A 16,136-nucleotide genomic window follows, 5' to 3' on the forward strand; every position below is an offset into this window, starting at 1 on the left:
TAACCTGTTAAGTCAATTTCACATATTCCTATTCTGCCTGTAACATCTGCAGCCTGGATGTGTCTTTGTTATGTGTTTACATGGAGTGTGAGAGATTTCATTATTTTGAAGGGGCTTTGCTTCCACTCTTGGTCCCACTACTATGACATTAATATATATTTGGAGTTGTGGAACATGGGAATATTTTAAAGAAGTGGGGTTCAGCGTAACATCAGCTGCAACTCAGGGGGGGCTGGGGGGGCATATTGTCAACTGCTACTTTGTGTGTCTTTATGTAAGTGGTTAAATAAACACTGAAATTTTCACTTAAAATTAACATAATGTGGTGTATCTTTTTACTTATATTTGAGCACGTAGGGCAACAGAAGAGAGGATATCCCAACACACTAAATATTGACCTGGAGACCTCCCTGACTTCATGGCTCAGCTCAAACTCACTCAACAAACCAAGCCATTGGAATGCTTATTATTTTACACACTAAAAAGGCATTCTAAAATGCACATACTTGGTCTTTAAAAAAAACACTATCAATTTGAACAAAATGTTACAGACCCATCAATTCCCCAGGAAGTACCCCAGGAATTCTTCACAATCCAGTACTTTGTCCCATTGGACACTCCATAGCCCACAGCCAGCACAGCATGATTCACTTTATCTGGTGTAGAACTGCAGTCTGGGCTGTGGAAGAATTATGCTTAGTAAATCATATGTTCCGATTGCTATTTAATAAATCAAAATCCTTGTATCTATGTGCAACTTATTAGAAAATTGCAGAAAGAACAACTTAAAAAAGGACAGAACGTATTTTCTAAATAGTGAAAAGTTAGAAAGTGAAGGTCCACAAAGATTTGGCAGTCAAGATACACAGATCATTAAATGCTCATGCTCTAATAGACCAACAAATTGCTACAGAGGACAAAACCATCAGGGGTAGGAGTCATGTTTCAGATGTTCAAAACCCTGGTTAAACCACACCAGGAGCTATTGTTACCAGTTCTGGTTATTGCACCTTAGGAAGAATACACTTTGAAGAAAATGTAGCATTGATTAAATGAAGAAAAGTTACATAAACCAGTCTTCTCTCTTCCATAATTTAGAAGGTTAAGAGTTAATTTGTTTGAAATTTAAGATATTCGAGGGATTTAAGATTTAAGATATTGATGGGGTAGATGTACAGAATATTTTTCTGCTGTTTGGGAAGTCTAGAGAACTAGTGGATATCATTGACATTACAGCCAGACCTTTCAGGAGTAAAAGTTGAAGACATTTCTACATGCAAAGGGTCGTCAAAGTTTGCATCTCCCTTCTGTAAATAGTAACTGATGTAGGGATCAATTATTAAATTTAAAACAGTTTAACAAATTTTTGTTAACCAAAGTAATGAAGGGATATTGGCTAGAGACGTGTAGAAATTAGATCATAGATCAGCCATTGAATGTTAGAACACGCTCAAGGACCTGAATAGTCTACCCTGTTCCTAAGGCCTGATAGGACAGGCAACGAGCAGATACTCCACAGTGAAGGAACATGTCAGGGTAGGGTCTCCTAGGATTTTCCAAAGAACGCCATACAATGGGCTTTCTGATTGACCCATTGAACCTGCTAGGTGCAGAGATTTTGCTACAGCTTCAGCAAAAGCCTCAAAAATGATTATCTTGAAGGAGATCAGTAATAAGGCAAAGATGGCCTGGCAGATCCATCATATGCTGCCACTTTTCCAGCTGCTTTACGACTGTGAAGCCGTTTTTGGACTGTACCCTCTATGTTGCAACAAAATGACAGCAAGACACTAGCATTGACATAGAACCTTTCATAACTTAAGGAAGTCCCAATACACTTTAGAATCAAGAAAATACTTTTGAAGTGCAGTCATTGTTGTAATAAATGAAACAACTTCTGCACACAGTAAGGTTCCACAAGCAATGCAGTAATAACCAGACAACTGTTTTAGTGATAAAGATTATGGTATAAATATTATCCATGACAATTTACCCTGCTTTATTTCAAAAAGGGCCCCCAAGACTTTTTCCAATATCTGAGAGGGCAAAGAGGGCCCCAGTTTAATGTTCCACCTGAATCGTCTGTTCCAGCATTGCTTCAGGACTGCACTGGGAGGGTCAGCCCAAATTATCTGCTCAAGTCTCTGGAGTGGGACTTGAACCCATAGCTTCCTAACTCAGTCAAGTGAGCTACCCAATAAATCATCGCTGACACCGTGATTCAACCTCAGTCAGAGTGAGCACTGTATGCAGGCCATACTGTGCTAACAGCCTTGTTATCTGCATCTTGGAATAAGGGTCTTTTACACAGTTAAGTCCCACTCCATCACACTTGTGTTCCTGGAAGATTTGGTACTACAACTTTAAACTTCCTTATCATTTTCAGGAGAGGTCATGAGTACAAGCTCTAATTATAGCAAGTATTCCATCTAGCCCTTGTTCCAGTTCATTAGTGGAGTGAACCACAGCTGTGTGTTGGTCTGTGAATCACAAAGTTATAAGTTACCATCTTTGCCCATGATGAATGGAGGCAAGAGTTCTCAGAAATCTGGGTGGGCAGGTGTTTTGGGAGTGATGTGTTTTATTTGAAGGAAATGGTAGCTAGTCCATCACAGCGAACTAGTTTTCCTCATAGGTAGTTTGGAGTCAGGCTTCAAAGCAGGACCATGCTATTGAAACTTAGAGCACAGTTTGATGTAAATCATGGGAAGAATATTGCCCATAGGCTGTTAGAGGACATTGTAAACACCTTTCAGTTGAGATATTAAACCAAAGCCTTGTCTAGCCTATAAAATGATCTAATCCCATGGCCACTATTCTGAAGAAGAATATTGGAGACCTCCAAGTATCCTGGGCCGATATTCATGCCTCATCCAATATCATTTTAAAAAATTCTGATCATTTTCACAATACCGATTGTGGGAACTACAATGACATGATAAAAATACTTCTGTTCTAGCGTGTGTATTATCTTACCCCTCCCGCTCTCCAACATGGAGAAGCTCAATTGCATTCTCATCCCAAACAGACCTTTTTTTTAAAAAACTAAACCTGGAGTATAAAAATGTTAATTTTTCAATTTTTTTCATCGTACGTTGACATTGCTGCCAAGGCTAACATTTATTGCCCATTACACATTGCTCGTGGTGGTGTTGAGCTGCCATCTTAAAAATTGAGCACTTACTTGGAATAGACACCTTCTGTGTAAAGTAAAAAGTCATCAGTCACTTGAAAAGCAAAACTGACTGGGTTCAGTCTTGCCACAGCATCCACCATGCCATCTTCATCATACTACAGAACAAACAATGTTAGGTCAACATACTTTCTCAGGGGTGAGCAGTGAGTGCAGCATTCTTAGTGTGTTATAGACTCAACTCTAAATTGCAATTTAATTGGTTCTAATCCATTCCAAATAAAATCATGAAATTTAATCCAATTTGGATTTGATTTCGTTTTTATAACTTATTTCTACGTTTTGTTGGATGTGGGGATCACTGACAGAACCAACATTCATTGCCTATCATAGTCATAGAGCTGTACAGCAAGGAAACAAACCCTTCGGTCCAACTTTGTCCATGCTGACCACATATCCGAACCTAATCTAGTCCCACCTGCCAGCACTTGGCCCATATCCCTCTTAAACCTTTCCTATTCATATATCCATCCAAATGCCTTTTAAAATGTTGTAATTGTACCAACCTCCACCACTTCCTCTGGCAGCTCATTCCATACACGTACCACCCTCTGCATGAAAAAGTTGCCCCTTAAGTCCCTTTTAAATTTTTCCCCTCTCACCCTAAACTTATCAGAAATAAGGTGGGTGAACTTAAGGCGTGGATTGGTACTTGGGACTACGATGTTGTGCCAATCACGGAAACGTGGATAGACGAGGGACATGAATGGTTGTTGGAGGTTCCTGGTTACAGATCTTTCAATAAGATTAGGGAGGGTGGTAAAAAAGGAGGGAGTGTGGCATTGCTAATTAGAAATGGAATAATGGCTGCAGAAAGGCAGTTCGAGGGGGATCTGCCTTGGAGGTAGTATGGGCTGAAGTCAGAAATAGGAAAGGTGCAGTCACCTTGTTGGGTGTTTACTATAGGCCCCCCAATAGCAGCAGAGATGTAGAGAAACAGATTGGGAAACAGATTTTGGAAAGGTGCAGAAGCCACAGGGTAGTAGTCATGGGCGATTTCAACTTCCCAAATATTGATTGGAAGCTCTTTAGATCAAGTAGATTGGATGGGGCGGTGTTTGTGCAGTGTGTCCAGGAAGCTTTTCTAACTCAGTATGTAGATTGTCCCACTAGAGGGGAGGCCATATTGGATTTGGTACTCGGTAACGAACTGGGACAAGTGATGGGCTTGTTACTGGGTGAGCATTTTGGTGATGGTGACCACAATTCTGTGACTTTCACCTTGGTTATGGAGAGAGATAGGTGCATGCAACAGAGTAGGTTTTACAGTTGGGGGAAGGATAAATACAATGCTTCAAGACAGGATCTGAGGAGCATAAGTTGGGAGAATAGGCTGTCAGGGAAGGATGTCATTGAAATGTGGAACTTTTTCAAGGAACAGATACTACGTGTCCTTGATATGTATGTACCTGTCAGGCAGGAAAGAGATGGCCGTGTGAGGGAACCTTGGTTGACGAGGGAGGTTGAATGTCTAGTAAAGAGGAAGAGGGAGGCTTACATAAAGTTGAGGAAACAAGGTTTAGACAGAGCGTTGGAGGGATACAGGATAGCTAGGAGGGATCTGAAGAAAGGGATTAGGAGAGTTAAAAGAGGGCATGAAAAATCTTTGGCGGGTAGGATCAAGGATAACCCCAAGGCCTTTTATGCGTATGTGAGAAACATGAGAATGACGAGAACGAGGGTAGGTCCGATCGAGGACAGTAGTGGGAGACTGTGTATTGAGTCGGAAGAGATAGGGGAGGTCTTGAATGAGTACTTTTCTTCAGTATTTACAAATGATAGGGACCGTATTGTTGAAGGAGGAGAGTATGAAATGGACTGGTAAGCTAGAGGAGATACTTGTTAGTAACAAAGATGCGTTGGGCATTTTGAAAAACTTGAGGCCAGTTGGATAGAATACTGGCTCACCGGTCGAAGTCAGAGAGTGGTGGTAGATGGTAAATATTCAGCCTGGAGCCCAGTTACAAGTGGAATTCCGCAGGGATCAGTTCTGGGTCCTCTGCTGTTTGTAATTTTTATTAATGACTTGGAAGAGGGAGTCGAAGGGTGGGTCAGTAAATTTGCAGACGATACAAAGATTGGTGGAGTTGTGGATAGTGAGGAGGGCTGTTGTCAGCTGCAAAGGGACTTAGATATGATGCAGAGCTGGGCTGAGGAGTGGCAGATGGAGTTCAACCGTGTCAAGTATGAGGTTATCCATTTTGAAAGGACAAATAAGAATACGGAATTCAGGGTTAACGATAGGGTTCTTAGTAAGGTGGAGGAGCAGAAGGATCTTGGGGTCTATGTTCATAGCTCTTTGAAAGTTGCCACTCAGGTGGATAGAGCTTGTAAGAAGGCCTATGGTGTATTAGCGTTCATTAGCAGAGGGATTGAATTCAAGAGTCATGAGGTGATGTTGCAGCTGTACAGGACTTTGGTAAGGCCACATTTGGAGAACTGTGTGCAGTTCTGGTCGCCTCACTTTAGGAAAGATGTGGAAGCTTTGGAGAGGGTGCAGAGAAGATTTACCAGGATGTTGCCTGGAATGGAGAATAGGTCGTACGAGGATAGGCTGAGAGTGCTAGGCCTTTTCTCATTGGAACGGCGAAGGATGAGGGGTGACTTGATAGAGGTTTATAAGATGATCAGGGGAATTGATAGAGTAGACAGTCAGAGACTTTTCCCCCGGGTACAACAGAGTGTTACAAGGGGACATAAATTTAAGGTAAAGGGTGGAAGGTATAGGGGGAATGTCAGGGGTAGGTTCTTTACCCTGAGAGTAGTGGGGGAATGGAATGCGCTGCCTGTGGGATTGGCAGAGTCAGAATCATTGGTGACCTTTAAGCGGCAATTGGATAGGTACATGGATGGGTGCTTAAGCTAGGACAAATGTTTGGCACAACATCGTGTGCCGAAGGGCCTGTTCTGTGCTGTATTGTTCTATGTTCTATGTTCTAAACCCATGGGCAGCACGGTAGCACAGTGGTTAGCACTGCTGCCTCACAGCGCCAGAGACCTGGGTTCAATTCCCGCCTCAGGCAACTGACTGTGTGGAGTTTGCACATTGCCCCAGTGTCTGCGTGGGTTTCCTCTGGGTGCTCCGGTTTCCTCCCACAGTCCAAAAATGTGCAGATTAGGTGAACTGGCCATGCTAAATTGTCCATAGTGTTAGGGGCAGGAGTAAATGTAGGGGAATGGGTCTGAGTAGGTTGCATTTCAGCAGGTCGGTGTGGACTTGTTGGGCCGAAGGGCCTGCTTCCACACTGTAAGTAATCTAATCTAAACCTATGCCCTCTAGTTCTGGACTCCCCCACCCCAGGGAAAAGACCATGTCTATTTTATCCATGGCCTTCATGATTTTATAAACCTCTGTAAGGCCACCCCTCCTAAACTGATCTTGAATGGAGTGGCTTGTAAGGCAATTCAGAGGACAGTGAAGAGTCAACCACATGGCTGTGGTCTGGAATCCCATATACGCCAAACTGATAAGGATCATAAACCTAACATGAACCTGATGTTTATGCTTTATGGTCACAATTACTGACATTAACTTTCAATTCCAGATTTTTAATAAATGTCCACTAGCATAATTTGAACACATGTCAACAAGGGATTGTTTGGGCATCTAGATTACTAGTTCGGAGATGTTGTCACTATGCCACTATTTCCCCTGGTACTTGACTTAGAAAAAAAAGAACAGAAGTGGCTGGGGAACATCAAACAAGCACTACAATGCCAGGTTATGACATGATTACTGGAAGATCTGTAACCTACCTGAGTGATATTGACTATATCCTTGACAAATGCAGCAGCTTTGCTCCGCTCGAATCTACAAGTTCCATCCTACGAGAAAGACAAAAAACAAAATTTTCATAACATGACCATTAATTGGTGCACAATCACATACTTATTTGCCTGTTGCTGGCCACAAATATTAGGCAAATAAGTATCATGAGCGTGCAAATATGCACAGCATTCCAGTTGAGGTGAATCGCAGCCTCTTTACATCCACACCTCTATGCGTACTGAAGAACTGATGTCTAACAATTAGAAACAGGAATTCTTAGCTTTTAACCTTCATTTAGCATATAGGCACAAAAGAAGCTTATCGTCGGCCCTGGATGAGGTCAGCAAAATTCTGTATATGCTGGAGATTGGAAGTGTAAACAAAAACAATGCTGGAGAAACTCAGCAAGCATTGCAATATCTAGAGGACGAAGAAGAGTACAGCACAGGAACAGACCCTTCAGCCCACCAAGACTGTGCCAACACATGACACCTTTCTAAACCTAAAACCTTCTACCTCTACGCTGTCCATATCATCTATTGCCTGCCTATTCACATAGTTGTCAGGATGCATCTTAAATGTTGATATTGTGTCTGCCTCCACCATCTGGTCTGGCAGCACACTCCAGGCACTCACCATCCCCCATAAAATAAAACTTGCCTCTCACATCTTCCTTGAATTTAGCTCCTTTTACATTAAGGTTATGTTGCCAATAATTGACAATTCTAACCTGAGAAGATGACTCCAACTCTGTGCCTTTCCTTCTGTAAACTTTTATTAGAGCACCTTTCAATGTTCAAGTGAAAACAGACCAAGTTTATCCAATTTCTCCTCATAGCTAATACCCTCCAAACTAGACAACATTCTGGTAAACAGTTTTTACACCTTCTCCAATGCCTCTACATCCTTCTGGTAGTGTGGCAACTAGAGCTGTACACAATATTCCAAATGTGGCCTTTATAAGGCCTACCTGCAACATGAATTCTAATTTTTAAATCTATGATGAAAACACATTTAGTGTTTCAAGTTCACAGGTGTGACGGAAATCTCGGAATCTTCTTAGTCCCATAAGTCCTGCCACTGACAGGAAAGGCATCAGGAAACGTACATTCGATTCACATGGCATTGTACATGGAAGTGCTTCTAATGCCCTTCTGGTCAGTACCTAGAGTTTAGATCTCGTTAAAAATATTCAGAGCAATGCTACAATTTGTCATAGTTTAGGTATCTAGCTTGTACACTACTGATTTTAAACATTTGCTGTCAATCTCCTGATTGACCCTAAGACATTCAGAGAGATTAAGGTCAACTTTAGACTAGATCCAGTGTATTAAATTTTTGTGTAGGGATCTTCTGCACAACTTGCAAGGCACAACTGGTATATAATGGCTCTTCATCCCATGGGCATGATTTTGTGTCCCACCTTGGGATGTGATTTTCTCAAATATCTTTAATATTCATTTTTACTGAACAAGCATCCTTAAATTTATTACAATTAACTCTCCACATTGAGAATCTCATTCACTGGAACATCCCAACAATATATTTCAATTTGCTGAATTATCACAGTTGTGAATGAAAGGTTAATATAAGAACATGTAATTGGTTAAGGACTTTACAACCTAAAAATTAGTAAATTGATGTTTATTTTTAGTCTATAATAAGCCAACTGGTTTATTTTAATGTTGACAGGTGATACTTTGATACCTCCACAGAGACTGCAGCTGAGCGTGTAAAGTTGTTCCCACAAATCTAAACAGCTTATTGGGAATTAAAGCCCTCCTCTTCTTAAAATATCTGCCAGAGTTATTCTGTGTCTCCCTTAATCTTCCTCACACATGGCCTGTACTTTGTATTCATGTTGTAATATGCCTCTCATATTTAGCTGAGTTTGCAGTAAGAAAATTGAAGGCAAATTATGTTATATTAACATAAGGAATTAGTAATGCTGGTGGGTTTGTATGCTGATTGTACCAGAAGATAGAGTCGCTTCAATATTGAGTCGACCTCAAACACATTGAATGTGTGTATGCATAAGCAGTTCAGGCCAGTGTTTTGAATTTTATTTGCATATTTTCCATTCTGTCATTAATTTAGTCAAAAGTAGGAATTGCTCCCAACAGTTCAGGGTCCGGTTCATTGTCTGTGTTCCCTGTAAGTCATCATTTTGAACTGTTTTGTTATCTGTTCATAATTTGAAAGCCTTGTGATAAAAGCATTGCACCATGAAGTGAGACACTCTTATTGGACAGTTAAAAACAGTTAGAAACAGTGAAGTCAGACCTTTCCTTCATAAGGGTAATCTTGCTCCCTTTCCAGTCCATTGTTGTACTTAATATATTCAAAGGCTTGACTTGGCAGTCCCCTATAAAGATGTAAACATAATAATGGAAAATGGAAAGTAAGTACAAGAATGGAGCAGTTATTTTAGAATGTCAAGAGCATTAAGTTGTTTAAAACAGAGTTTATTAACTATGGATAATCTCCTCTGGTGTGGAGGAGAATGCAAGGTAAGGAAAAATGAAGGTTATTCTATTAATCTCTTAGAAATTTTGCTCCTAATGGTCTGCTCTTCTTCCGATGAAAACTACCACTGAATGACTCACCCTGCACATCCATGGTTTTTAAAATTCTGTGCACAGTCCACAAGTTGTTGTTCTGCCTACAGAAAGATTAAAAATATCAACATTTCTGACTGTTAAAACAGATACATAATAACACTTACCATTCCAAAGGTTAGCAAAGTTTTGTCTGGCACTCACCAGTGAGACAAGTTTTCCTGATTTTATTGCAATCACAGATTCTAAACATCCAGTGGTGGAAAAGGTCCAGCAGCTTCCACAGCCACCCTGTACAGAATAAAATCCACTATGAGCAATTCCAAGCTTAAGGAATTTTAGTCACCCAAGCTAGGCTTCAGGAGTTGGGGTACATTTACTTTGGCTTTTCTAATTCCCTTTGCTTCTACTGGTGCCTGGGTGTACAGCTGTTTGGGTCTGTGGAACTCACTCCCTAAATCTCTCTGCCTCTCTTCCTTCCTTCTTTCAGATGCTCTTTAAAACTTTTGATCGAATATTTGGCCACCAGTCATAATATCTCCTTTGATTCAATGTCCTTTTTCTCACTTTGTGATCGATTAATTTGTTAAAGACAACATCTCAATACTATTGTTAGAGCAAAGTAGAGATAGTGATGTTCCCTGCAAGATGCATTTCTGTATAGCAACAAGAGTTCCAAAGCAGTCTGTGCCAAGTCAGTTCCTTTAAGTTAAAACGTGTGCCACTATGCAAGACAATTTAAAGCTCTCAGTTCAGAACAGCATTCTCGCTCTCTCTCAAAAGTACAGTACATGCCTTCAACTTCATAACTGATGACATGGACTTAAATAAATTACTCACTCAAAACAAAATTGGTGGGAATGTTACCTGCTACTGATATGTGAAAACAATTAAAGTAACAATTATTGTAGTAATCTATCAGTAGGAACTCAGTGTTAAAAAGAGAATTGGCAGTGGGGGGGGTGGGGGAGGAAATGAGGGAATGAGAATGCTGAAGGAGCAGGAATAGGATATTGGGTAACTCTTCCTTTGAGTGTCAGTATGCCTGTGGAAAATGTTGCCGATTAATTCTAGTGGGATCTGGACCAGTTCCTGACTGGTATAGACATCAGAACATATTGAAGGTCAGTGTCTTCATAGAGAAGACTTGATCCATGTGATCTCCTAGGTTTTGATTTCCTGTGGGGCTCAAAGAAGTCAGAGGGTTTTTTTTATCTCCCTTATTATCCTGACGTCTTTGTCTCTTCTGAGAGATCAATGCTGTCGAAGGGATGAGAAGATCAGTCACAATAGGATCAAGGATAGGATCAAGGATAGGATCAAGGATAACCCCAAGGCATTCTATGCGTATGTGAGAAACCTGAGAATGACGAGAACGAGGGTAGGTCCGATCAAGGACAGTGGTGGGAGACTGTGTATTGAGTCGGAAGAGATAGGAGAGGTCTTGAACAAGTACTTCTCTTCAGTATTTACGAACGAGAGGGACTGTATTGTTGAAGAGGAGAGTGTGAAACGGACTGATAAGCTAGAAGAGATATCTGTTAGGAAGGAAGATGTGTTGGACATTTTGAACAACTTGAGGATAGACAAGTCCCCCGGGCCTGACGGGATATATCCTAGGATTATGTGGGAAGCAAGAGAGGAAATTGCAGTACCGTTGGCAATGATCTTCTCGTCTTCACTGGCAACGGGGGTGGTACCAGGGGACTGGAGAGTAGCGAATGTTGTGCCCCTGTTCAAAAAAGGGAATAGGGATAACCCCGGGAATTACAGGCCAGTTAGTCTTACTTCTGTGGTAGGCAAAGTAATGGAAAGGGTACTGAGGGATAGGATTTACGAGTATCTGGAACGGCACTGCTTGATTAGGGACAGCCAGCACGGATTTGTGAAGGGTAGGTCTTGCCTTACAAGTCTTATTGAATTCTTCGAGGAGGTGACCAAGCATGTGGATGAGGGTAGAGCAGTGGATGTAGTGTACATGGATTTTAGTAAGGCATTTGATAAGGTTCCCCATGGTAGGCTTATGCGGAAAGTCAGGAGGCATGGGATAGAGGGAAATTTGGCCAATTGGATAGAAAACTGGCTAACCGGTCGAAGTCAGAGAGTGGTAGTAGATGGTAAATATTCAGCATGGAGTCCAGTTACAAGTGGAGTTCCGCAGGGATCAGTTCTGGGTCCTCTGCTGTTTGTAATTTTTATTAATGACTTAGATGAGGGAGTCGAAGGGTGGGTCAGTAAATTTGCAGATGATACAAAGATAGGTGGAGTTGTGGACAGTGAGGAGGGCTGTTGTCGGCTGCAGAGGGACTTAGATATGATGCAGAGCTGGGCTGAGGAGTGGCAGATGGAGTTCAACCCTGCCAAGTGTGAAGTTGTCCATTTTGGAAGAACAAATAAGAATGCGGAATACAGGGTTAATGGTAGGGTTCTTGGTCAGGTGGAGGAACAGAGGGATCTTGGGGTCTATGTACATAGATCTTTGAAGGTTGCCACTCAGGTGGATAGAGTTTGTAAGAAGGCCTATGGAGTATTATCGTTCATTAGCAGAGGGATTGAATTCAAGAGTCGTGAGGTGATGTTGCAGCTGTACAGGACTTTGGTTAGGCCACATTTGGAGTACTGTGTGCAGTTCTGGTCGCCTCACTTTAGGAAAGATGTGGAAGCTTTGGAGAGGGTGCAGAGAAGATTTACCAGGATGTTGCCTGGAATGGAGAGTAGGTCATACGAGGATAGGTTGAGAGTTCTCGGCCTTTTCTCGTTGGAACGGCGAAGGATGAGGGGTGACTTGATAGAGGTTTATAAGATGATCAGAGGAATAGATAGAGTAGACAGTCAGAAACTTTTTCCCCGGGTACAACAGAGTGTTACAAGGGGACATAAATTTAAGGTGAAGGGTGGAAGGTATAGGGGAGATGTCAGGGGTGGGTTCTTCACCCAGAGAGTGGTGGGGGCATGGAATGCGCTGCCCGTGGGAGTGGTAGAGTCAGATTCATTGGCGACCTTTAAGCGGCATTTGGATAGGTACATGGATGGGTGCTTAATCTAGGATAGAAGTTCGGCACAACATCGTGGGCCGAAGGGCCTGTTCTGTGCTGTATTGTTCTATGTTCTATGTTCTAATACTTTGGTTTGCATGAATATGGGACAGGTTTGTACATTCAAATGTCTGTATATCTGGGAAAACACAATGAAGTTCAACTCATTTCCTCTCAATCACTGTGGCGTAGCCCAAGGATTACTCTTTAGTATTGGCACATAAACTGGCACCACAGGTTAGAGAGACTGTATAGCCTCCAGTTCCTACAACCTCATAACCCCAGATTCACAGGTATCAGTGCAATAATTAATAAGCATCCTCTAAAACCTACATTTCCAATTGCCCGCGCTAGGTTATTCAAGGTATTTGGTACTTTGTCAATGCATCAGGTCAGGTAGGTAACAATTAACTACAACGCTTATGTTGGTATGCAAAGAGGGACAAAAAATACAGAAGGAATGGAGTGATTCAGCATATTCAGGACCCCCTCCTCACAGAGTACTTTGAATGAGTCATCTCCGCTCACTGGATTTTGCTGGAGAAATAGTTGTTTTTATCAGAGCATATTACAGTATTTTCAGTGATGAGCTTTGTTTGCTGAGGTTCATGGAGACTGTTTTTAAATTGATACTGTCGACTGTTTGCTGTACTATTGTGCTGAAACAAACTATTTTGAGTGAATAGAATTGGCTTGTTATAAAATAGACTGCAACAAATTCTGATTTGCCCCAGTGCTCTCCAATGCACAGGATGCTACAGTGCTGTCTGTAGCTTTTAAATCTCCAAAATTTAACTCTTATCCAATGCAATGGTTTTTAACTAAATTAAAACCATGCCCATTATTTCTACTTCTATCTTTTTAGATATTGCCTGACCTGCTTAGAAATTGTTCATTTTTATTTCACTTTTCCAGTATCTGCAGACTTTGCTTTCCATTGGATTGCTATTCCTTATGCTTGGTGGAATGACTATTGTGATGGCTCACTGGGGTAGCACACTGAAAAATCAAGCCTCACTATTCCTGGAGTTGTCACATAAGTCAAAACTTTTATAAAATGACACAAAGTTCCCCGATTTACCAGCCGTTCAGACCCAGACTGACAGCATAGACTAGGTTTCTATACTGACCAAGAATTGTAATAAATAAGTAATTAGCTTCTAGCTACAGGTAAACAGTTATAAAACATAATGACATAGCATTACTAAATAAAACTCCAAACCTCTTATATACCTCCCCCCCGACCCAGTACACACACAAAGACTGAGTAAAATACATTATGGACAGAAGGAAAAGACTGGAAACACAGTTCAATTATACTTATTCCCAGGTTATGTATGGAGAGTATCTTTCCTACTGTTCTTCTGGCTTATACATTACATGGTCATCTTTCTCTAAATGCTTCCATTAGTTGGTAAGAGACACAAGTGACCAGTTCACTCAAAAAGTCTTTGCTTACGTTATGAATATGTGGCCGTTCTGTAGCTTTATGAGCATTAAAAGCTAGCAGAACTACCTGACAACACCAAGTGTTCTCAACAAGATACAATGTAATAGGTGGTTCAGCTACTGGGGTAGCTAGAGTAGCTGGTTGCCTGGAGACAAAAACAGATTCAAATTAGGCCAATCAGTTTAAATTATATCCCAAAAAATACCAAACTCCAATCAAGTTCGAATTTAGTATATTGACAATCTTAAAAGCCAATGACACAACCCAATGCTTTGGGGGTATAAGACTGGAGAAAATTGAACAGTCGAGAGGAGAACTGTCATGCCACCAGCATGTAGAGACTGCCAGAAAAATACCTCTGTTAAAGGTACCTTTATTGATCCGTGACCTGTAAAGCATAATCCCTAAGAAGAAGACAACACAGGAAGATCCAAATAGAAGATTCAACAGCTGGCTGGTTTTGAAAACTTTAATTTTTGGTAAATCTTAATCGGGGGGGGTGGTTAATCAGACTGCTATTATAGAAGGGAAGATAAAAGATAGATTAGAGGAAGGAGTTGTAAAAGTTGTTAGTTAATTATTCTCTGTTATACTTTAAGAAATAAAGTTATTAACTTTTACTTTAACTAGTTCTTGGCCTCTCAACTTTTCACAGATTACTGCATGGGATAAATCTTTTCTGTGTTGCTGTTGTAAATTAAGCAGGAGGGTTCAATTTACAGCTTACAACAAATATTGCAACAGACAAACTGATTTTTTTTCAGGTTTAGTAAGTTTTGACTGCAGAGAACAGAGAGAATGCTACTGAGTTGGGAGGAACTGAACACATTTTCCTACATTTCACTGGTCTCCCTTCAGCTTTTTCACAACTCCAAGCTGCTCAGTTACTGGAGAACCAATCATACAGTTGTTGTTAGGTAGAACGGTCTCATCAATGATAACTGTCACTAGTCCATAAGCCAATCAATTTCTTGTTGCCTATCTGAGCTGTACCTGTCCACACACTTGGTTTCAATTCATCCACAACTAAACCTCAATACTGCTTGTTCAATCAGCCATTTGCCATGCCTGTATAGATGTCAGATTACTTGCTTTTCAAAACCTGCAGTATGCTTGCAAAACATTGGATTTAAAACAGTTCTCATTTTCAGTCCACAGCTGTAAAAAAAATGGGATCTTATATTACAGGTCAACCAGTTTTACCTGATTCTTTACAGGAGTGATGTAATTTCCTCTTTTTCTCCAGTCTACATTCTCAGGCAGTATATCTGCACTGCTGTAATGGTTCCCTCGTGTTGCTGAACAGTTCTGTTGAGGAAGAGGAGTTTTGAAAAACATTTAAACTGAGAACTACAGTGGTCTGGATTATACTATTTTTCTTCAAATGGGACAGAGCTATAAATTGTCTCATGCTCTTTTCTGGTCCGGATCCATCAGAAGAATGATTTGTTGACTGACACGTGGTAAGTGCTCTTAGGAGCAACTTATCATAGGAACCTGTGAATGAACTCCACAGAGGCCAGTATCCCATCAAGGTCACCCTTTGTTTACACATGGAGAACCCTTAATTCCCTCAGAGCAAACAAGAATTCTAACACTCCTGTTTATATCAGTCAGCTAGGGATCCCTGATTGGAGCTGTTAATCTGGTCCAAATAGGGAATTCATATTCTATGATATCTACCTGGCTGACATTGTTATAATCATTACACCTAGGACCATCCTTCCATCATCTCATAGTCTCCTCCCATTCCCACAACACCTTTCACTCCCTTGTTACAGTCTAGTGCCTCAAACAATTTAGCAAATTGTTTTCACTTTCAGTTTAGTAGACAGTATTCTCTGCTCATTGTGTAATCCGGTACATTGGTTGATCACCTTGCTGAGCATCTGATTGCTTGCCATTTTAATTTACTGTTTCATGCACATTCTGACCTTTCTGTCTTGTCATTGAACTAATGAAGCTCACTATAAGCTGAAAGATCAACTCCTCCATCTTTTGATTGGGCTATCAATGTCAGAGTTAGAAATGTAGATTCCTTTAAGGCTCAAATGATCAGTTCCAGAGTTGGTTGAATTAGGTGATGCCTTTTGTACTCAAGACGAGACAGTGGGGTGAAATGGTCATGTCC

At 41.0% G+C, this 16,136-nt stretch overlaps 1 protein-coding gene across 1 annotated transcript in view; it reads right to left on the reverse strand.

Annotated features, from left to right (window-relative positions):
- ctsh (cathepsin H) overlaps nt 1-16,136 on the reverse strand; it is a 47,527-nt gene that overhangs the window by 4,059 nt on the left and 27,332 nt on the right. The window contains exons 6-12 of the mRNA XM_072565357.1: nt 15,209-15,313; nt 9,725-9,811; nt 9,569-9,624; nt 9,246-9,327; nt 6,950-7,018; nt 3,185-3,291; nt 554-679 (exon numbers count right to left, since the gene is read on the reverse strand). Coding sequence (XP_072421458.1) covers nt 554-679; nt 3,185-3,291; nt 6,950-7,018; nt 9,246-9,327; nt 9,569-9,624; nt 9,725-9,811; nt 15,209-15,313 — 632 coding nt within the window. The remainder of the gene's footprint in view (nt 1-553; nt 680-3,184; nt 3,292-6,949; nt 7,019-9,245; nt 9,328-9,568; nt 9,625-9,724; nt 9,812-15,208; nt 15,314-16,136) is intronic.

This window comes from Chiloscyllium punctatum, chromosome 48 (genome assembly GCF_047496795.1).
Source record: "Chiloscyllium punctatum isolate Juve2018m chromosome 48, sChiPun1.3, whole genome shotgun sequence".
NCBI lineage: Eukaryota > Metazoa > Chordata > Chondrichthyes > Orectolobiformes > Hemiscylliidae > Chiloscyllium > Chiloscyllium punctatum.